The sequence below is a fragment of the Sparus aurata genome, chromosome 3, assembly GCF_900880675.1.
Source record: "Sparus aurata chromosome 3, fSpaAur1.1, whole genome shotgun sequence".
Taxonomy (NCBI): domain Eukaryota; kingdom Metazoa; phylum Chordata; class Actinopteri; order Spariformes; family Sparidae; genus Sparus; species Sparus aurata.
In genome coordinates this window covers 15,439,669-15,461,879 of record NC_044189.1, presented here as the reverse complement: position 1 = coordinate 15,461,879, position 22,211 = coordinate 15,439,669, and the positions used below count along the sequence as shown (strand labels likewise).

At 41.3% G+C, this 22,211-nt stretch overlaps 2 protein-coding genes and 1 non-coding gene across 6 annotated transcripts; 1 reads left to right on the top strand and 2 right to left on the bottom strand.

Annotated features, from left to right (window-relative positions):
* Positions 1–2,838: 2,838 nt before the first annotated feature.
* On the top strand, positions 2,839–16,466 carry fam83hb (family with sequence similarity 83 member Hb). 2 transcript variants are annotated; one of them, XM_030412592.1, is made up of 9 exons: positions 2,839–3,131; positions 4,513–4,644; positions 8,406–8,589; positions 8,695–9,027; positions 10,142–10,306; positions 10,464–10,588; positions 10,696–11,244; positions 11,385–13,677; positions 14,889–16,466. In XM_030412592.1, exons 3-9 carry the CDS (start codon positions 8,467–8,469, stop codon positions 14,907–14,909), a joined length of 3,609 nt encoding a protein of 1,202 aa, XP_030268452.1. In that variant the 5' UTR covers positions 2,839–3,131; positions 4,513–4,644; positions 8,406–8,466; the 3' UTR covers positions 14,910–16,466. The 2 variants fall into 2 exon arrangements, with proteins under 2 accessions (XP_030268452.1, XP_030268451.1); XM_030412591.1 differs by lacking the exon at positions 4,513–4,644.
* si:ch211-199g17.9 (synaptonemal complex central element protein 1) lies at positions 16,425–21,292 on the bottom strand. Of its 3 annotated transcripts, XM_030412593.1 has the most exons (10): positions 21,149–21,291; positions 20,495–20,539; positions 20,342–20,404; positions 18,968–19,042; positions 18,744–18,791; positions 18,569–18,623; positions 17,638–17,727; positions 17,487–17,550; positions 17,282–17,348; positions 16,425–17,127 (listed from the first exon to the last, which is right to left on the bottom strand). In XM_030412593.1, exons 1-10 carry the CDS (start codon positions 21,168–21,170, stop codon positions 17,024–17,026), a joined length of 633 nt encoding a protein of 210 aa, XP_030268453.1. In that variant the 5' UTR covers positions 21,171–21,291; the 3' UTR covers positions 16,425–17,023. The 3 variants fall into 3 exon arrangements, with proteins under 3 accessions (XP_030268453.1, XP_030268454.1, XP_030268455.1); XM_030412594.1 differs by lacking the exon at positions 20,342–20,404 and having other exon boundaries at positions 20,471–20,539; positions 21,149–21,292; XM_030412595.1 differs by lacking the exon at positions 18,968–19,042 and having other exon boundaries at positions 21,149–21,292.
* On the bottom strand, positions 19,233–19,365 carry LOC115579593 (U8 small nucleolar RNA). Its single transcript, XR_003983685.1, has one exon. It is a non-coding gene; the product is annotated as a U8 small nucleolar RNA (small nucleolar RNA).
* Positions 21,293–22,211: the final 919 nt, after the last annotated feature.

Genomic DNA, 22,211 nt, shown 5'->3' with positions numbered 1-22,211 from the left:
CTTTATGTTCTCCACAGTCTGTGTTCACTGTCGACATTTTACTCCAACGGCCATTTCAATAAAGTCGCAGATAACAGTAGACTCCACTGCCAGGCGTGCTGAGATGCAGGCCAGGATTTAGCTGCAGCCTGGACTCTGCCAGGACCTGCACACCTGTTGGATTGGCTGCCAGGTGACTCAGACAGGGAGCACTAAGATAAAGAGGCCTCCCTGCATGGGGGAGATAGATAGAAAGAGAGAGGGAGGGCAGGAGGGAGGGAGAGAGAAGGACGCTGGGTGTGGTGAGATGCCTTGAGCACATTCCTCGAAGTGGCCGCACCCAGAATGTCAGCGTCTGTATACCTGCTCGTGTTTGTTATCAGAGCTTGTTCATGTCAGCACACACTTTCTCTCCTTGGCACTCACACTTCACTCGCTGGTTACAGTTTCACACAAACAGAATTCTTCATCTACCTTTTTATTTCACATAATCTACGTGTAACCCTCCGTCACGCGTATGCAAACGCTCAACCCTCATTTCATACATCGCTGTCATGCTGAGAGTTGCACATTTGCATGGGCTGGAAAAGAGCACACAGGCAGAGTGCGAGCTCAGAAACATGGCTCCTGAAGGGTGAGCGTACAACAGCTTGGGTGCTCAGGCAGACGTTCGAACAGGAGGCACACCCTTGGGAGCAGGACTGAACACACAATCACACTCATGAGTGTGTGCTGCTATCAGAGGGCCATGAAACAAGGTGTGTTCTGTCTGATAGACACAATTCGGGACAAAGGACGTCCCATATAAGGTGAACACACACACACACGCACGCACACACACGCACACACACGCACACACCACAAATAATAGACAGAAAACGAGAAACAGATAAAGGATTGAGACTTTGTTGATAGTGTAACATTTTTTGATGTTACACAATCAAAAATTTCGGTTTTAAACTATTAAATAATGTTACACATTTTGGCCGAGCGCGTGAGAACAATCTGCTAAATCAGGACCACTGACAAATCATGGCCTGTACACAATACATATAGGGTCTGAGTGTGTTCCCCCGACCTGCACTGTGCATGTATGGATTTGAGAAAAACAAGTTTCCCAAATCAGGCCAATATTACAGAAGGAGGAACGGAGCGGCGCAGCCTGCAGCGAGGCGCTTACACAGAGGATTCATATAGAAAGAGGAACTGCTGAAATCTGCTGATTCAGCAGTAAGTGTTTTGCCTTGGAGAAAAACAGCAGGTGACTCATTTACACACTGTTTTTCATAGGAGAACTTGTTCTTCAAAGAAACCAAAGTGAGCGTATTTAATTTACCATTTTAGCTAAAATGAGCCAACACAGGCCGCTGGTCACAGCAGACCAAGTGAGGCTGTGGCAGCGAAACCGCTGAGGGTACTGAACTGAGAAATAGTGCATTTAACTGACTGAGAATTGAACTTTTCATTTGTCTCAGAAAGATGTGGCAATGGTATTACTTAACTCACAAGTTATATAACGAGTAAGGGTGGGAATCAGTGAGTAACTCGCGATATGATTCACGATACATTGCCCACAATACTGATAATATCACGATACAGTGATGATCAATACATTGCAAGACAATCATCTAATGACACATCACAATATCTGTCTGTAAGTGAAGAATACAAAACGCCCCTAAAAAGGCAAAGTGCACGAATCACACTACATGTGTTCATTTGCCGAACTGTGGCGTCAGTTACACAGATTTGAAATGAACTGAGATGAACAATGTACAAAAAGTGCACAGTCTTAGTTTACTGTCTCTTCAACATGAACACTGACCATGACTTGTCCATGTTCACAGTGCCATCATTCCAATGTGCCACACGTTTTAATAATGATAGGATGGATATGTGGTGCCAGCATATCGATAATCGTATGTCAAGAGAGAGGATGTGTCATGATATGTTGCCGTATCTTTATTTTGTGCCACCTCTGGGAAAAGTAAAAACATCCGGTTAAAACATTACTTTGGTAAAAGTGAGAGTCACCCACATGAACAGTACTTGACTAAATTACAGTATGTGATATTTAAAGTAGTCAATTATCACAAGTAATTTTCTGGCAATGAATCTACTTCTCTGTCAAAAATACAGTTGTAGTGTTATTGTGTCTTATATTCAGCAACTTCTGATTATCAGAATCTTTGTTTAATTTGATCTGATTGCACTTTAAGTATGCTCCGATGCAGCATGTCATCTGTAACGTAACAGTTATTAAATAAATGTAGTGGGGCAAAAATTATTTGATTCCAGAATGTAGTGGAAAGGACGTATAAAGAAGACAAAAATAAAAATAATATATAAATAGACACGGAAAGTACAAGTATTTCAAAATTGTACTTAAGTATAGTGTTTGAGTAAATATACTCAGATACATTCCGTCGCTGTCACACACACCGTCAACCATGCAGGGAATCGAGACTCGAGAGAACTTTCTTGTCAAATCATTCGCACTCAAGTACACAGAAGGAATCATATTCAGTGTTTTTTCCTCTGGGGCCAGCAGTGCTCCAGCCATTAGAAAGTGCAGAAGGACAGCACAAAGTGGACAAAGCAAGCTGAAAGATGAGACACAAACAGTGTCGAGACTCGACGCAAGAGGGTCGACAACCTCTGAGTTACTTGGAAAGCTGTGGAGGAGAGTTTGGGGTAAAAGTTCAAAAACTTCCCTCTGTCCCATGAAGGCAATTAGCAGCCATGACATAAAGGCTTTTTTTGAAATATGCCACTGGGAGTGAGCTTCCAATGGTCTTGTGTTCCCAGTGATCGAGGAGCGGGTTTGGGAGGAGTCACACCGGTGGGAAAGCCCTGCCCTTACAGGAGTTGCCCCGGCTCCTTCCTCATTCACCGCGCCGCGCTGTGCCGTCTGCTGGCGGAGCTCTGGAGGGTCTCACACCGCCGAGTGTTGCGCTCGAGCCGGGCCTTGTGTCCGTGTTGCCTCGCTTGTCTTCGCTGGTCGCCACCGGAGGGCTGCACACCGCGGGGTGGGGGGCCTGGGGTGGAGTTGTTGCCCGAACCGAGGAATGTGACGCACGGGCGGGACGGAGACGCACATCGGCCGCTTGTACAAAGATAATAGAAGAGACGACCTGCAGCGGAGTTAGGAGGTATGGAGAGGAAACGTGAGACGGCAAACTGGGACAAAAGGACCATTTACACAAGAGGGTCCATTCTATTATTTCCTATTCTATTGAGTCCTGTCCTCCTCCATGCACTATATGATCGTATCTTTCTCTTTTTCTATTCTGGTGTATTCTGTTATAATGACATTTTCTTGGTTTAATATCTCAGTTGTACCTCTTTTATTATATTCTATTATTCTATTAATGTGAGTGGAATTCAAAAAAAAAAAAAAAAAAGAACAAAGAAAAAGGAAATGCTGGTCACTTTCCTCAGCAGGAAGTTTAGAGAGGATTAGGTCACCCAGGTAGCTGCTGTGCATTTCAAAAACCTGAACGCTGTTGTTATTATAGTCTGGGCAGGCGGAGGGCTCCCAGCTGGCTGGCACTGGAGAGAACCGCTGAAAACTTTCAAGACAGTGAAAAATAGCGAGTGGAGCTCTGTCTGTGCTGTACTGCAGGGAGCTACAGGTCATAAATAATGCTTTGAAAGAGCAGAGACACTTTTACAAGCGTGTCTAATGCCCTGGTTGCACAATGCTAGTATGCATCTCAGGTCATGTCATTAGTACAACTGACGCCTCTAATTTAGAGATAAAACAGGCTCCTCGCTGTCTAATCACACGGCCTTGTCTATTGAGCAAGAACGATGCTTACTAGTCCTGGCCTGTAGACTTATAGATCTGTAGGGTCTGATAATATCTTTATTGCCGACGCACAGATCCATTTCCTCAGCAGCTTTCCTTTCCTATTGATCTAAACTTCACCTTAACAGGCCGAGCCTCGATTCATTCAAAGTGACTCACTGGATAGGAATAGTCCACCATGTGGTTATAATTTGAGGGGAAAAAGTCTGTAGTGCCAGCTTTTCTGTGGTGTCTCTGTGCCTGTGTGCTTCTCATTATACATTTCAGCTTGTCACACCAGCCATTATGACCTGAGGCTTCATCCCATTCATAGCTTCGTTGGCACTTTGTGTTTCACACAGGGCTGTTGTCTATCTGTAAAGGTGTTACAAGTCATGTTTGAGAAGTAGAAAACATTTTTTTTTGCATCTATTGTGGAGTTTTCCACTCGAGGTAACCGCAGACATTAAGGCCGTTGGAACAGTTGACGAGGACCTTAGAGGACCTGTTTTTCTAGCAGTGCTGCTCCGTAAAAAACACATTTAGAAAAAGGGAGGATTGGTGTCGCCATGTGTTCACACGTGCAGCCTACACACACACACACACACACACACACACACACACACGTAACCTTCAGCTGTCTGTTTGGTGCCCATCAACGGTTGTGCTGAGGTGTGATTATGTACAGAGAGTCAGGCCGTGCTCTGTGTTTGCTCTTATGCTCTGGTTGTGTTAATCGACAGAGGAGCTGCGTTGAGAGGTTGTGACAGGAGCATCTGGAGATAACTGGCTCATCCCTCCGAACCTGTTTTCGGGCATTGTTTTTCTCACTCCACTCGCACCGAAAGATCACACGAATTGAATCGACCGGAGAGGTATGTCGGATCAATCATAGTGTTTGCTTAGTGAGGTGTGTTAACCTGTGTGTGTGTGTGTGTGTGTGTGGGGGACGGAGAGAGAGTGATATCTTTCGGTGCTTCATAGTTTGTCTCCTCAGGCTTGGTTTCTCTGATTCACGTGTCGAGACAGATAGATATTTTTCCCTCCCTCAGCTCTTCACGTATTCTCTCGCTCCATCCTCTTTTGCCAAACGCGCATGCAGGAATGCAGAGAATGAGCCGTTTACACGCTCGGCGAGCAAAAATTGTGCACATCTGAATATTGGGTTTATCAGCGTTGAGGAGCTGCATGTGGTTCGGTCTTTCAAACTGGCCTTGTTGATGGTACATTTAGGGCAGGCTCGTCGTTTCTGCAAGCAACGGAAAGGGAGAAGCCGAAAGAGACGAAGAAAAGAGAGCGAAAGATCTTAATCAACATGTGTCACTTACTACAGTTTGATGCTTAGCGGAGTTGCTATAACAACAAACAAAGCAGCAGTATTTGTTTGAATATCCTTCCAGTCAACCAGGTGAGCTGGAGAAAGTCTGTCATGCTTCTTACGTTGTGCTATTCCTCTGTTGATTCATTCCGCACTCAACCAGAGGTCAGGATCTGGATATGAAACCCCCAGGCCCTGTTCCGTGTTCCTGTAGTCTTGAGTCACCCACTTAGCTCACACACACCTCAGGGTCAATTTGCGGTAGTTTGCCGTGAAACTCAACATCGGAGTGTCATCATCGTCAGCAATCCCGATGTTCAATTTTCAAGTAAAAGTGCTGAACATCACCGACAAATCTGAGAGTTTACTACCGTCTTTGTGTTCTGTGGTGGTTAACCGAACATCTTTTGCTTTGAATCTGTCGGTTGGACAAAACAAGCAATTTAAAGACATCAGGTTGAACCCTGAGAAAACTGTGATTGACAGTTTTGGAGCAAAGACTTAAGTCAGTTCATCAAAGATGAATCAAGATGGAAAGCAGTGGTTTGCTGCCATTTCATCACCCAAAAGTCCCTTGCAGTGCATTTTGTTGTGCCGCCAAACATGTTAGATGGCTTTTTCTGGAGTTAAAACATTATGACGAGCACAGGCAGGTGCACATCTCTCAGTTTATGGCTGTTATCACAAGTCCTCAGGTATGCACTTTAGTGCTGCCTCAGCAAAATTCAGTTTTATGCAGATCAAGCCCCAGGCTGCGAGATTTATTTCATATAAAGAACAAAAGAAAACAGGTCAAAGCACTGATGTTTCTTCTATTTTAGCGACTTGGAAGGGGTAAAGTTATTCCATGGAAGCAGTTTGTCTGCCTCGCATGCCTCTGTGCCCACCATGGAACTTTTAACTGGGAACAGCGCACCACAAGGGCCTAATTTCTATGGCTAAAGGGAGCAAGGAAGCAGGATGTCAGCCATTTTGCTAGCAGATGAATCACCACAGTCCAGCGTGTTGCAAGTTATCCCCAGGCTGGGCTACCCGGTGACTCACCAGGGCTCTGAGTAAACCGGCTTCTCCCAGTGATTGCGGGTTAGAACATGGGCCCATTTTTCTATCAGCACCGATCTGTTAAGTGTGCCTGGAAGTTTACAGAAAACACGTCACACACTAAAGCAGGTCCAACCTTACCCAACACCTACTCACTTAGACCCCAGGTTACATGCACACACACCCTGATCGTGCACCCTGACTGATAATCAACCATAGTTCCTTAGGCTGTTTCCATGGTGATATATCCACACAGTCAAAAACACTTCCTGCAGTGACCACAAACTGCAATTTACAGAAGTAAGTTGTGTTTATATTAGAGATTAACCAGCTCACTTTGGATATTTGAACTTTTTAGTGGTTGTTAACCCACATCTATACCATCAGATGACCCATCCAGTTTGCAGCTGTCAGGAACACATTAAATATCAATGAGGGGGCGTCCTGGTTGGGTCGGTCGACGATGGATAACACATAACTGTGTTGTGGGACTGTGTTGGAATCAAGCTGGGGACCTTTGCCCAAAGTCTTAATCCTCATTTCTTTCTCCATCATCTAATGCCAAACAAAATCTTTCTTATCACAGTGATGGTATACTTTATCTTTTGGAAGCAGGTACAGTAAACCACAAAATAATTAACAGACACCAAATATAGGGCCGCTGAACAAAGTGGATTGAGCCAACTATTGTTCTTAGGGAGCAAACTAGTACTTAAACACACAGAATGCAAATTCTGACGCTCTGGTTGCCACAATCAAGAATCAGCCACAATCATGTTCATGGATGAGGTGTTGTATTAAAGTGTAAGTCACATTAAGTTTAGTCACTTTCGCCAAATTATTTTCTCACTCTCTGATGAACCAGCTGGTGTTTCACGTGTTTTCCTGGAAATTACAGTGACATATAAAACACACCAGTAATGGTAATGTACAGAAATGTAACATATTATACCTATTAGTGAAAATGATTTGGTGATTTTAGAGGAATCAGCTAATCATTTAAGTAAATTTTGGAGCCAAAAGGCCAGACATCAGCTTGTTTTAGGCTCTCAGATTTGCTACTTTTCTTTTTCTTATGTGACAGCAATCGGAACATCCATTGGTTTTAAATTGTTGATGGTTTCATGATAATAATCTGCAGCAGCCCTAATTATTTGTGTCCTTCATTGTTGTGTCTGGTTCAGTTCCTTCTTTTTTTGAAGACTTATTGTCTCTTTTGGGCTGAGAATGACAGAATTTGATCAGTATCTAATGAAAGGATTCGATGAACTTGTAGGTCATTATAGGTCATTGCAGATCCGCAGACCTTTTCGCAAAGCTAATCCTTACCTTCTCCACGGTCACTTTCTCATTTAAACAATCACACATTTCCAAACGGTTATGTAACAATGTTCCATTCACTACCTTTAATTGAGTGTAAGTCAGTTCAAGTCACGGCATAGTGAACAGCTTACTCATCAAGCTTTCTTCAATCAATTTGTGTGTTATGAGTGACATAGATTTTTTTCAGGATTAGGTCTGAGTAGCAACTTGAAGCTTGACGCACCCGCATTAAAATGGAGTGAGCAGAGATATGAGAACCTGTCTATACACCTTTTCATGCCTTTCCCACCTCTCCCTTACACCTCCCATTTTTTTCTCACTTGACTTTTGTCTTTCTTCCATTGAGTTTTCAGTGTCCGGTTCCTTTTCTCTGTTGTTACCTTTATGTGCAGTTTACCCACAAGCCGATTGAATTTCAGTTAATCATTGGCGCTATCGCAACAGAGATGTGTCGTTGCTGAGTACAACTCTGATGTTACATTCACTGGCTTGTAAATGTAGAACTGGTTCCTTGGCTGGGGAGGAAAATATTTCTGTGGAGAAATGCCACAACTGTTAGCGTCTCCTTGATTATAAGCCTGTGGTATTTTGTGCCGGAAAAGGTGTGTTAGTATGAGAAATTCATACTCGTTAAACTTACTACACAGGCTTTGCAGCAGAAACAATGGACACTTTGCGTGTGAGGTTATAGGTCATTTGTCTGCTTGTGTATCTTGACACAAAGCGTTTATCCTCTCACCAACCTAAAAAATATTTAGATGAATTATGAGGATGGCATACAGACGGAGGGGTGATGTCTTATCCAGCTGTTTGCGCTGATGTTCTTAGATAACTACGTTTTTTTTTTTCCTGAAACACAAAAAAACAGCTGTATCTGAATAAATGAAAATGATAATCGTGCAACATTGTTCTCTGTGCGCTGACCTTTTCTGTCCTTCTGACTTTTCTGCACAGCTTCAAATTCCTCTCCCCAACCTCTTTGCCCTGACCCTTGACCCCGCACCTATCTCCAACCATGGCACACCGATCTCAGAGTTCATCGATTGGTGAGAACCCCCTCGACCCCAACTACCTGCCGCCACATTACCGCGAGGAATACCGCCTGGCTATTGATGCTCTGATAGAAAATGACATACAGGTAACACCGTAGTTTTCTACTTGTGTGTATGTAATGAACATTTTCAGGAAACACATGTGCATTGGTTTTATCATGGAATGATTTGTGTGTCTCCTGTCACACTAGGGCTACTATGAATTCCTCCAGACTGCAGAAGTAGTCGGTTTCCTTGCACAGACAGAAATCGAATTTATCAAGTCAACAATCCAGACACCAAACCGGACAGCCAGCGTCCCAGAGCTGACATACCTTGAGGGAGGTCTGGAGGCTGATGGCTCCTCTGACACTTATTGGCCGGTGCAGTCCGACTTGGCTGCACCGGGGCTGGATCTGGGCTGGCCGCTGCCACAGCACAGCTTTGTTGGGCCCACAGAGGTCACCACTCTGGTCAACCCCTCCGACCCAGACATGCCAAGCATCAAGGAGCAGGCCAGGAGACTCATCAAGAATGCACGCCAAGTAAGTAAAAGGGAGGGATGGGAAACATGGAGTGGGTAAACTTGTATGTCCAGTTTGCTTTCAGCAGGAATTTTTAAGAGCGAACTGATTGATGAGATATAAGCTGTGACATTTATTCAGTGGGTACAACGACGGATATTCTACATATGATTTTGGTTCTATGCCCAATGAACATACACTACTTTTTCAAAGCTGTCAAGAAGTGTATGGGAAATACCACTGACCCACTGACTATCCTCTTTATCTAACCAGTATGTATATACACATTAAATGTTATCTCTTAAAAAAAAAAAAAAATCTGAGATAAACGGCTGCCAGTGACTTGTGTGTGTAGGCTCATTGTTTGTTTAATCTTACTTTATCTGCCACTGCCAGCTCTGCCACCACTCCCTTTTTAAGATGAATTTCATACTGACTGACCTTTGGCTCAATTAAGAAAATAATTAGCAAGAAGTGTGAATGCAAGCAGTCGAACCTGTTGGTGGGGTGGGCCCTGCTTATGCTCCGCTTCTTGTGTGTGACCGCAAAGAGTACGTGTCTTTTACTGCGACAAAAGTGACTCAGGAGAGTCATGAACTATAAAGTACGTGTTTCTACATGCATACAGAGGAAAGACAGGTTCTATGAGACAGCAGTCATTAATCTCTCTATACCATGGAATGCAAAATTTAGTACAGACTCACCGACTTTGTACTGCTGATACACCGAGTTTAGTTAAATGTAGGCCTACATTTGTTTCAGTTATTTGGTTAAGAGGTGTTCACTGCCCTGTGTACACATTTCTCAATATTTGTATTCAATATAAAATGTTTCATATTATCTAGTCTCAATCCAACTTAATATTCACAATCAGGAGGTACCTTTTCACAATCCCATCAAAAGTACTGCAACCATAGATGTATTATGTACAGCCCTGTGTTTTAAGAGCATAAAAGCACAAAGAACAGCAACCACACCCAAAGCCCCTTTTAAATCATGTTAGTGTAATTTTAAATTCTACCCATTTGACCACAAGAAAACAGGGCTGCCACAAAGTAATCATAAAACTAGGCAAAGACCATATTATACTCACCAAACCTTGGCCAGTTTTCTTATGTTTGCTCTTCTTCTCCAGGTTATTGCTGTAGTGATGGACACGTTCACAGATGTTGACATTTTTGCTGACCTATTGGATGCAGCAGCACGCCATATTCCTGTTTACATTCTACTGGATGAGCAGGAGGCCTATCACTTTGTCTCTATGGTCATCAACTGCAAAGTCAACTTGGACCAAATTCCTGTGAGCTTGCCTTTTAAAAAAACATTGATTTTTTTTACATGTCCTTAATAGACTTGTCTAATAAGTCAGTTATCCTGTGACATTTATTGTGTAATTATTATGAGATGATACATCATTTTCACAAAGGATTGAATGTGACTGAAATTGTGTTTTACAGATGATGCGTGTCAGGACTGTGTCAGGAATAACCTATTATTCCAGGACAGGGAAATCATTCAAGGGGCAGGTGAAAGATCGTTTCTTACTGGCTGACTGCAGGGCTGTACTCAGTGGCAACTACAGGTGAGTAATTGAATTCTGTTCATTAAATTCCCAAGACTCACTGGCCATTCATTCTGTAAATTCAAGTACTTTAATTGCCTTTACTCTTCTTTCCTATTTACTTACAGTTTCATGTGGTCCTATGAGAAGATCCACCGCTGCATTGCCCACCTCTTCCTCGGGGAGCTGGTTTCCACCTTTGATGAAGAGTTTCGCATTCTGTTTGCTCAGTCAGAGCCTCTCGTTATTGACCCATCGGATGGAGCGCTCGTTCCCTCTGACCCCAGCAGTTACTTAGGTAACCAGTTTGGTTTGAAGCGGAGCCAGTCTTTGCGTAACCCTATAGGTTACCGCAGGCAGCCTGAGATTCCCTCTGCCTTCCCCTATGGAGACTCTGACAGAAATCTTGCAATTCCTTTCCGGAGAAACGATCCATTTCGCCACACCATTGAACCCGGGCCAGGAATTACAATTGGGAAGTATTCCCAGCAACAGTTTCGTCTGCAGCAGTCGTACCTAGATCAGGGAAGGTCCATAGTTTCCAGGCAGATGGAGATTAGCGCCAGTGGTTTCAAAAGGCACAGCTATGCAGAGGGAACCCAGGAAAGCTACACATCTTCGAGGCAATACATGAAGCACAGAGTCATGAATAATCTGGATGAGACCGACTTCCACAGGTAGTTAACCCTTTAGTACCTACAACTGTTTGGAATCTAAATTCTGTACTCTGAATCATTGCATATCTTACCATCTGATGTGAGCACATGTCTTTACACATAACAATGAACAAATAAGAACCACTGTATTTTATTTACAGGGAGCAGATCCAAAGTAGCCACTACTACAATGAAGGGCCTGGGCCGGGCTCTGGGCATGGACACTATGACAGACTTCGAGGTCGTCCTTCACAACTCTCCATTGACCAGCATTCAGAGTCAAGCTATCGCTCAGATCAGGAGCCCCCATCTGGAAGCTATGGCGGAGACTACTTTTCATCAGAGGACTTGAGAGGACCTGAGGGGCTTCGGGCGCCCCCGTTAGCTGGGCGGTATGGAGGAGGTTCTGGTCATAAGAGGCCAAGCATAGGTCAGGCATATGCTTGTCAGAGCTCGCCCACGCAGCCCCACCAACCAGAGAAGAAACCGTTTCCCAAACATTCTGATCAAGAGCACGATCAAGATGCAGATGCCAGGCAAGGCATGAGGAGATGGAGAATCGACTCCTATCTCAGCACTTATGAGGACAGTGGAGAAGAAGGTCTGACTCAACCTATGGGGCCTGATGCATTTGAAGATCCGCCACCATCTCTGCAACCAACCGCCACTGAAAGTTCAGCTCCCCGCTTTGGAATAAGGGAGCCACCAAATGTTCCCCCCAAACCAAGACCAGATATCCTGAGACCACGCTATGGAAAGCCCCTGTTACCTGAGAGCACCAATAAAGACTCAACAACTATGGATTTGCTTCCATCAGTCAGTGACTTCAAACCATCAGTGCTTGATAAAAGAGAGAGGGATGTGGCCGAAAGGGGTGCAGAGAGGGAAGTGGGTGTAGATGTGGAGGCGAAAAAGGGTTCAGATCTCTTGCTGTCCAAACATGAATCATTCCACTCACGTATTAACCCAATGCTTCAACGTAGCTCTCGCCTGCGTTCCTCGCTGATTTTCTCATCTTCCAAGACAGAGATGCACAGCAGCAATCTTGGCCTAAAACCAGCGACGGAAGAAGATGAGAACTTAGACTCAGTACGTACTTCCTCAATTGTGGCCCAGATTCTCGAGAAGAGGTCATTTAATCGTGAGCCTTTTTCGTGGAGAAGGAAGGCTGCGGAAAAAGATAAGGAGATACAAATGGAGAAAGAGAAAGAAGAAAAAGAGAAGGAGAAAGAGCAACAGCAAGAGGAGGAGATTACAGCAAAAGTGGAGCCTCAGAACACTATCAAAGATGAAACAACATCATCATCTCTGAACATGAATGACCCTGCCAGTCGACTACAGTATTTCAAAGATCTGGCTGCCAAGAGAAAAGCCTCAAAGATGGAGACAGAGTCATCACTAAAAGCCCCAGAACCAGCTGAAAAAAAGCCAGACCTTTCTTATAAACCTCCCCTAGAACCTGAGACGACTCAAAAGATCCCAACTGTCTCTGTTAGTTCTGAAGAATCTGTACCAAAGAAGACAGACATCTCTGCAAAACTAGCAGAGCTCACTCGCAGACCTTCAATTAGTTCCTCAAAGCCACCGATAAGCTCTGCCAAGCCTTCTGCTAGCTACCTGAAGCTACCAGAGACAACTCAACCTAATAAAGAGGAGAATGGGTCAGAGGGTCAAAAGAGGGATATATTCAAGTCTCTGAAACCCCTCCCTTCACCCAAGCTCTTCAGGAGGGATCCGTTGAAGCTCAAAGGACTGAATCCTCGACGCGTCTCCAGTGGTGAGGAGATTCTGGCAACAGATGCTACAGACGCAGAGAAGAGTGAGCTGAAAAAGAACCGCTCTCAAAGTTCGTCAGCTGTGCCACGTGATGAAGGACAGCAAAAAGTTATGGGATCTACTACATCAATCAACACACTTGGTGAGGGGAAGGGTGAAGGTAAGACACTCGACTTTCTAAAGAAGCAGACTCAGAGGCTAAAGGGAATCCTCGCGCCCAAGGATAAAGACAAGAAATCTTCAAGTGAAGATAGGGGCATGAGCACGGGTATGGGGGTCACCGGAGATTCAAGCAAAAAGCAGAGTTCATCAGCTTACGATACTGGATCTACCATGACTGACCAAACTACGAGCAATCATAAGACATCTACTGGCACATCAGGCCCATCTCGATACCAGGCCCCAGGCAGCTCTGTTCTGTTCAGTAGCAACCTACGAGATGACACCAAAGTCATTCTGGAGCAGATCTCCGCCAACAGCCAAAAGATCCGACAGGAGAGGGAAGAAACAGCAGGGGACAAAGACAGCAGCGGCGAGGAGAAGGGGCTGGAGCGACAGAACTCCATAAGAAGAAATCTATTTCAACGATCGCAGCAGGGCAATGTCCAGGAGCGGGAGGGACTGCTGAAGAGGATAGAGAGTTTGAGGAAGGAGAAGAAGGTCTACAGCCGCTTTGAGGTAGTCTATAACTACAAGGATGATGCTTGCAACATAGATGGGAAAGTGATATGAACAAAAGCAAAAGCAGTATTAGGGGTAAACAACTAGAACAAGAGTAGTAAAACGTGTTATTGCAATAAGGAGTTAAGGTTAAATTACATTTTCTTTTTAAAGCCAGCGGGCCAAATCCTTCATGTTTGAGTTGATGAGATGTAGCAGTACACAGTGACAGTGTGAGGAGTTTACAGTGCGATTACAAGAGTTAAATGGCCGATATGGCATCTTCATGTCAACATTTTGAACAACCAGTGATGGAAGTACAATTTACTCAAGTGCTGTTCTTTAGTAGAATTTTCAGGCACTTGAGCATTTTGATTATCTTCTACTTTAAACATCCTCTCCACTACATTTATTTCATACATTCAGTTACCAATCAGATAATGCTGTGGGCAAGACACTGGGCGAGAGGATGCTGCATCAGAGCAAAAGCAGCACATTTAATTAGTTTCTTTTATCTGCAATCTGACAGAAAAATCAGCGACACTGTTAATCAAAAAAAAATGCTGATAATTGTCTAGGGCCGATAATCGGTCCATCCCTAGTTAAATGTGAGAACAATCTTTGAGCAACTTTCTGAGCCATGAAAATGATCAAATCTTTATACTCATGTTAAAGCATTGCACAAAATTAATTCTTAGTTAAGTGTCAGTCTGAAATGTAAATTACTCTCTTACATAAGATGAAAGACAATCATGTGTTTGTGCAAGTTTTTAATGATCATTTTTATACATACATGGTCTACACAATTACAGATGACGGTCGAAGGTGCATCTTGTTTAATAATCGTTTGCAGAAAGTAGTTTGTATTCCAAAACAATGGTGTAATGTTTGAAATAGAGTCATATATTTAAGCTGTGAAAATACATTTGGATGGACAAGGTCATGTTCATTGATTTATATATACACTAGAAGAAGTTTAGTGCAACTACACCAATTGTTTTTGATTATCTTTTCATTTTAAATACAACTGAATTTTGTTTTTACCTTTGCTGATCTACTGGTTAAATTATAGTGTTATTCAGATATGCAGTAAACTGTACTCAAGACTGTCCCCTGAAACCTCAAAATATTGATGTAGTGATGAGAAGATGTAGGGAATGGAGGGATGAAAATGGAGGGGGGTTCATACTTTATTGCATTCACAATTATACCTGTTGTTCTGTTAACAGATGGGGAATAACCTGGGATAACGAAAGATGGAGGAGTCACCTTTTGAATGGAAACTATTTATACGAGATGATCAAAAAGACCTGTTACCCGTACGTGCCAACGACACTATCAAAGTACCTCTGTGGCTCCACACTGCAGCCTTTCCTGGATTTTCGCACAAAGTAATAAAACTTGAAAAGACAATATATAAAAATGCTGAAAACAAACTAAAGTCACTGAGTTTGGAATGTCCATCTTTGCCAAGACCTGGTACTAAGTTTACCTTATATGGTGACTGAGAGAAAGAAGAGTGACTCTGCTTGCATACTGGTTTCATGGGCTAATGTTTCACAGAACAGAAAAAGGTAGGGCCACTTACCTATAAATGGGTTTTATGAATGCAATTGAGGGAGTTAGAGAGGATAAGAGATGACTGTACATGTTGCACCTGAGGGGAAAAAAAGTAGATACATGCTAGTTATAAAACATAGTGGCAGATGACTGCATGTGTTTAGTATCAATGATCTGTTTCTGCAAGTGTCTGTGTAGCTGGGACTTTTCTGAAGCTAAATGGGAGAAAGTGTCCCCCTGGATTCACTGTGTGCCAATGGCCCAATAAGGGCATTACCACAGCTAGAATAACTATTATTAACCCTAACCTGAAAACACAAATAAGAATGTGAAGATAAGGAATAAAATGAAATGAAGAAGATGTAAGGGCAAGTCTGAGATTACAGAGAATGAAGATTGAGACAAAGTTAGAATCAGACAGCAACGTCTAATTCTAATGTTGAGGCAGCAGCAGTGGAGTTTTATCAGAAAGTAAAACCTGTCATGAACTTTAGCCTCTCAAGAGGACTTTATGTACTTTTGTTAAGGTGTGGACCCACCTCTCAGGTTTGAAGATGTCAAATGACCATTCAGAGAGAGGAGTTTAAAAAATATGTACTAGCCTTTGACTTAAATAAAAATGTAAATAAATTAACATTTCCCTGTTCTCTTTCTATTCTGGACTTAAATTAGTCATCACCTCTAAAGGAAAAAAAGAGAAAAGGGATGGCTACATTTTGCAGTACTGGAGCTGGGCCATGCCTCCTTACATAACTCACCTAACTTCTGAGACCTACGCCCTAAGCAGGACTCCAAACTCCTTTGTTGGTCTGTAAACACTATTAAACCAAAGATTTAGTTATATGGTACAGTTCCCAGGCTGCTTGACAACTCAGCAGGGCATCAAACCCTTTTGGTGTGTTTTTGTACTCTACATCAAAAGATTGAGCGAGAGGATCGATTGCCATATGGACACTTACAGGGTTACACTGTTTTCTTAATGGGGGATATTGTATATATTTATGTAAGAAGTACATGGTGACATTCTAAGTAACATCTTAGATTATGATCACCCTCATTGTGCTATCCAAGTGCCTTGTGCTTAATTTTAATTAACATGTAAATATCTGGTCTTGGTTGTAAAAAAAAATGGCATTAACTATGGGAAAATCACTTGCACAGGGTCGTGTTCTTAAAAAAAAAAAAACTGAAACAGTATTACATTGTATTTGAAATACTGTCTTTTATTAAAACTCTTTAAAGCTGAATTTGAATGTGGCTATGCAGATAAAGTGTATACAGTGTGTAAATTGTAGTGGATGGTTGTACTGTTTTCATTTATAAGCTCAATGACATTCAGAGTAAAACCACGTCACATTGAATTAACTTTGTAATTTTAAATATACAAACATTTATATCATCTCAATACACAATATTTTCGTAAGACTAACATAGGGTTATACAGGACACTGCTAGTGGCACTTACCTATCTACAAAACACCATTTACCTGTCTCAGAATGTAAAATATTTCATATTTTACAAATACATGTTTGGCATAAGATAACAAAACAAACCCATGCCTCACAGAACAATTAATATAAAAACAACAAGCACATAGAGAAAAGAGAGAGTTGGTCAACAAACTTTGAACTTTGATGTCACTAGTATAAATCACTAAAGTTCATGTAATTGCATTTAGTTTTTAGGTCAACGAAAGCTTTTTCTCCCTGAACCGGTTTTTGGAGGGACTCCAAGATATAAGGTTTTTCACCTGACAAATTTATTACCTCTCATTTTCTAAAAACTTCCTTGAAACATACGTTTTTACTCCTCCTGAGTCTGTGCCACTGTTATTCTAGGTTGCTTCTGTTTCTTCACCTCTTCTAGCTCTTCGTTGAGGTGATGCAGTTGAGCCAACTTCATTTGTTCTGTAAGAATCACAGAACAAGACCAGATCAAGGGGTCAGAAATGGAAAACAAACACTTTATTCGCGCATGAACAAAAGCAAATGTTTTACTGTATGCATGCTTGCAAAACCCCTAACCCTAACCCATGTGCATAAATGCCTGGAAGATACTTACCAGCTGATAACAGCTGAGATTTTATATTTTCAGCACTTCCTATTTCATCTGGGAGCATTTCTGGAGTCTAAATAACAATTCAAACAATAGTCATTAACAACATCAAAAACAGGTCACAATTTCATCATTGTATTTTTAAAAATGTAGGGGAAAATATAGACCGGGTAATACGTCACACGTTTGTATATTAAATAGACAAACTTACGAAGACGGAGTGCAAATTCCTATGCTGCTCTATCAGTTGATGAATTTGGTTTTCAAACTTCATCCTGCATAAACCAACAGCTTTCATTAAATTTAGATGACAATCACATGGTTATTCAATACGTTTTAAAAAATATTAAGGTTTTATATACCGCTGCTTCCGGTGTTTAAGCTTGAATTCCTGGATCTCACATCTGTACTGTTCCAGCAGTTCGTCACTTTTCTTGTTCTGTTTTAACAGCCTGCAACCACAAACATACAATTCATCAGTCAGTTTAAGATAAAAAAAATCATATCTAAAAGTCTGCACAGGAGACCTGGCACAAGCTTTTTCAAACCGTTCAGTGTGTAATACTGGATACAATATATCACTGTCACATGATCCTGTGATAATACACAAAAGAGCTATGCCCTACCTAAGGATATGGTGTAGAATAATCAATGACACAACACTAATATGCTGCCTATTAGGAAAGCTTTTGTGAAAGTTTGCCTGCAAGTTAAATACGACAATCAACATAAAAATGTGAAAGCTGAAAAACAAAAAAGTCAGAGTGAAAGTAAAAGTGAACAGTTGATAGAGATATCAGACTCTTGTGTAAAGTCAATTTTTATTGCAACCAACAAATCAATGGCTGATGTTGTGAACGGTGAAGATGCAATCATTAACTCATTAGCCTTCATGCTAACTGCAAAGTCAATAATGAATAGCTGAATCAAAATTACCATTGAAAAAGGTACATTCAAATGATATCATTACACAAATAGGACTTTAAAAAGTTTTATATAGACTGCACAAATAGTAAACTGAAGATTAACTTGTAGAAACAGACACAGCCAACAACAGGACCGGAGAAAACAATTTCAAGATGTTGTAGATCTAAGTAAGACAGGTAGAGTTTGACAACTTCAACTACTCTGACCTACTCAGGATTCTAAAATGAGAGGTTGCTGCCATCTAGTGTTACACAAGACACACCATACATGGTTGAGGTCTGTTGATGGGTCATGTTCAGACTTCAGATGTCAGCAAAGCACTGAAGACACTCAGTAATTTTTTTACTTGGTTCATGTGGAGCTCACCTGGCAGAGTCCTGCTCAGATTCCTCACATTGGAACTGCAGCTTCCTGCACAACTCTGGAGATACATATCACAGTAATTACGCAATATTATTCACATCAAGTGTCTGTGTTTATTTTTTTATCCTGACACAGTTAATAAAAACACAGTTTGTTAGCTAGCTTAATGTGTGTGTACCTTCTTTTTCTTTATGGATTCCTTCCAGTTGGCAAGCTTCATTCTGTACTGTAAAAACAGTTGTCTAAATGATAGTAAATACATACCAAATACAAACACAGAATACATTACCTACTACTACTTACTGGGTATTTGATTGCATGTCAGCAACAGGTACATAACATACAATAAATATGTTGCATGTAGATTAAAATACAAGTATTAGTGGTGATCTTGTGTCTTACAAGTTGCTAGCTCTTTCTGCAAAGAGTCACTGACTGATTTGATCTCCTTAATTTCTTCTTCCAGGACTCTTTTACCTGAAATAAAACATAGTGTAATTGGCATATGATAGCTATTGCACTTTGCTTGTCTTAAAGCAACATTCAGGAGTTATTCCATGTGAAAAGTTACATGAAATACACCAGCTCTGTAGAATACACAATGATTTAAATGCAGCATTTGCAATATAGTTAATAAAGTATTAGTATATTTATATTGACATAGCTGATCAGAATGGGTCTTGAAGGGTGTTGCTGTTCCCAACAAGATGGAGACATTAATCATATCTCATGCATCTCCATTCATCATGTTCTGAAACTCCACGTATGGAGTAACAGGTAAGGATGTACCTCACTGACGATACCTCAATTTTGGTCACAGGACTGTTATGATCGCGGCGTACAGATGTCTTACTCATGGTTTTTCAATTCCAGTGGTAGTCTTCAAATTTCACTTGCTATGTGTAGTTAAATGTATTATTCTAACATTGACTCAATACTATTTCGATCTAAAGCGGATTTTGATCTATATGCGACTATTTGTCTTAAAGTTAAAAGGAAACGCGGGTCATTAGCATGTGATCGCCAGAAACAGCCTTCTCATTGGCGCACACTTGCAAAGCTTTCCATCGATCTCTGGACCCCGTGTTAAAGCGTTTTCACATTGTACGAGTAGTTTTTCTATTAAAGACAAACCACCCGTGGCTCACATGGTAATTTCTAGCTAGTTTGGATGTAATTAAAAGAAGAAGCAAAAAGACTTCGCGACTTACTAGCGGAAACGGAAGTGTCGCTTCACAAAGACTGACCAAAATGTCAAGATGTTTACCTCCCGTCATGCTCTGGCTAGGTTAGGGGCTAAAATTCGTGCCGACTAGTACAGAATGGCGAATAAGCCTTTATATGTAGATGATTCATACTCATCCAAAAGAACAATCTGCTAATGAAACGGTTAAATAATTCATGAACCGTCGAATAGTTTAAAGACAGCAAACGCAAGAGCACGCAATTCATAACGAAGACGGAAGAACGCGACGGTGATTTCTCCGACTTCACTTGTGCCTTCTGCATGATAGAAGTCCTTTACATTAAGTTGAAAATGTGAAAGAACAATCATTAAATCATACAATACATCTCATGGGAAAAATTGGATCTACATTAGGGACACTGTTCTACTAGTAAAGAAAACGAATCACCTATTTGTCCGAAAGATGTCGCTATTGGGTCTGAATACGCCTGTAGTTATCATGTATGTCAAACAACTCCCTCTTAAATACATTCTACATTGTGCCCATGACAATTCAAAATATCTGATTTATAAGCCATTTAAAACACTACCTTGTTGAAGCCTCCTTAACTTGCCAATCATCTGGTCAACTTTTATCTCCCGCATATCTTCATCTAACAGCAGGGTAAGACAATATGTCAGCCTTGTTTTATAGGTTTCAAGATTATTTTCATTTGTACCTTGTGCAACTTCGACTGGTTTACCTTCTTTCAGTGGTGGAACATTAATCAAGTCTTCAATGTTGAATCCTGTGAAGAAAATAAAAGACATAAGTTTTTTTCTTACTTTCCCACCATGTTCCAAGTTGGACTAAACTTTACTCACAAAAAGTAAATCTTCACATTTAGCTTATTAGCTTCATGATTTAACTTTAAGTGGGTTAACAATACAGTTATTTGGGGGTTTGCCTCAGAGTAAGGTGCATTTATAGAGACAAGAACAGACACAGATCCACACCTCTAATAGCAGTCGGAATATCTCCACCCAAATGTTACCTTAGCTCACCTTAGCTAATGCTAACGGTTAAGTTTCCCCTTAGCTAACATCAATGACGTATCAAAATAATATGTTGATACTATAACACATAATTAACAGTCATAGTTGACTTATAACCCAGCTATTAAGGAAGACACTGAACATTTACCCACCATCTTTCTGTTCTGTATAATATCGATAACGTTACTATCGTTTTTTTAAGCATTAGCTAGCTAGTTAATGGTTACAACACACAACAAGTGGGTGGTAGACACTAACGGCGCCATTTGACGTTACTGTAATGAAAGGTATTGCATTTTAAAATCAGTAGAAAGTAGCCATTGTAGTGATACATAGTTCAGTTCAAATCTACGCCATATTACCTGCCGAATCGCTCATATTCATCCAGCCAGCTGAATCTTCTTCTCAACTATCCGACTGTCTGCAGTACCAACGTCTTCCTGTCGTTGCTGATGATTGGCGCCAAACACATACCAAAGGTGCTCAAAAGAAAATCTAAATCTAAATAATATATATTTTAATGAATTAATCATATTTATAGCTGAACAGCTACAGGTTAAAGTTGTGGTTGAAAAGCAAACAGTGTTTTGCTGTCATTTATCATTAAAAAAAAAATGTTTTGTGAACTATGAGGATGTAAGGCTAATGATGGTTTGCGAGAGTGTGGTAAAGTGAGCCCCTGTCTGATTATTGTTGCGCCTGAACTAGAGTAAATAGGGTAAGCATGGTCCTGGCATAGACATATATACATACAGTATATGTCTATGTATATATATCTATGGGTCCTGGAGCAAATTGAAGGTCCTAAAAGAGACATATGGCCTACGTGCTTTTGCTGATATGTGTTCTTTATGAAAATTGAACATTTTCCTCAGGTGTGAGTTTTATTTTACCGGTTGTTTATCAGACGAAACCAAGTAATTGTTTACTCTGATTTTGGTCAAAACCAAGTGAAAAGATGTTAGTCTGGGTTTGACCTTTCACCAAACTAATTCCTTCATAGGTTACTTCTTCATTATCATTCCATCTTCTTCCCGATGTCTTACTCTATCAGACTATCAGAGGTACACCTTTGGTTTCAGTTCACTGCAGCAATGTGGAGAAATCTCACCTCAAAATCACCTCCAAAATGAATCAACTTAATTCGTGTCATTCTGACCTTTGACCTCATGTCAAATCACACAGCACAGAATTAGCTTACCAAATCGCATTTCAAATTTCCACATTTACTCTTGGAACCGCAATGTAGAATATGGGTAATGATATTTTTACTGACTGGAACTGTCATCTCAATCATGTTCATTTGATCTCTTCAAGATATTTTTAGTTTTAGTTTTCTCATAAGCCTTACGCCTGACCATAGGCCTGTGATGGTGTCATGTGTCCACCAGGTTTCAGATGTTCAGAGTGTGTGTAATGAACCAG

Bases quoted from the DNA above. Each gene is read 5' to 3' on its own strand.
- fam83hb (XM_030412591.1), top strand. From the start codon at position 8,467: ATGGCACACCGATCTCAGAGTTCATCGATTGGTGAGAACCCCCTCGAC. The intron at 10,589-10,695 runs GTGAGTAATTGA...ATTTACTTACAG, and splicing joins GTACTCAGTGGCAACTACAG to TTTCATGTGGTCCTATGAGA. The intron at 13,678-14,888 runs GTAGTCTATAAC...TTCTGTTAACAG, and splicing joins AGGTCTACAGCCGCTTTGAG to ATGGGGAATAACCTGGGATA.
- si:ch211-199g17.9 (XM_030412593.1), bottom strand. From the start codon at position 21,170: ATGAATATGAGCGATTCGGCAG. The intron at 20,540-21,148 runs GTAATATGGCGT...TTTTCTTCACAG, and splicing joins GAATATGAGCGATTCGGCAG to GATTCAACATTGAAGACTTG. The intron at 18,624-18,743 runs GTACACACACAT...ATGTATCTCCAG, and splicing joins AATCCATAAAGAAAAAGAAG to AGTTGTGCAGGAAGCTGCAG.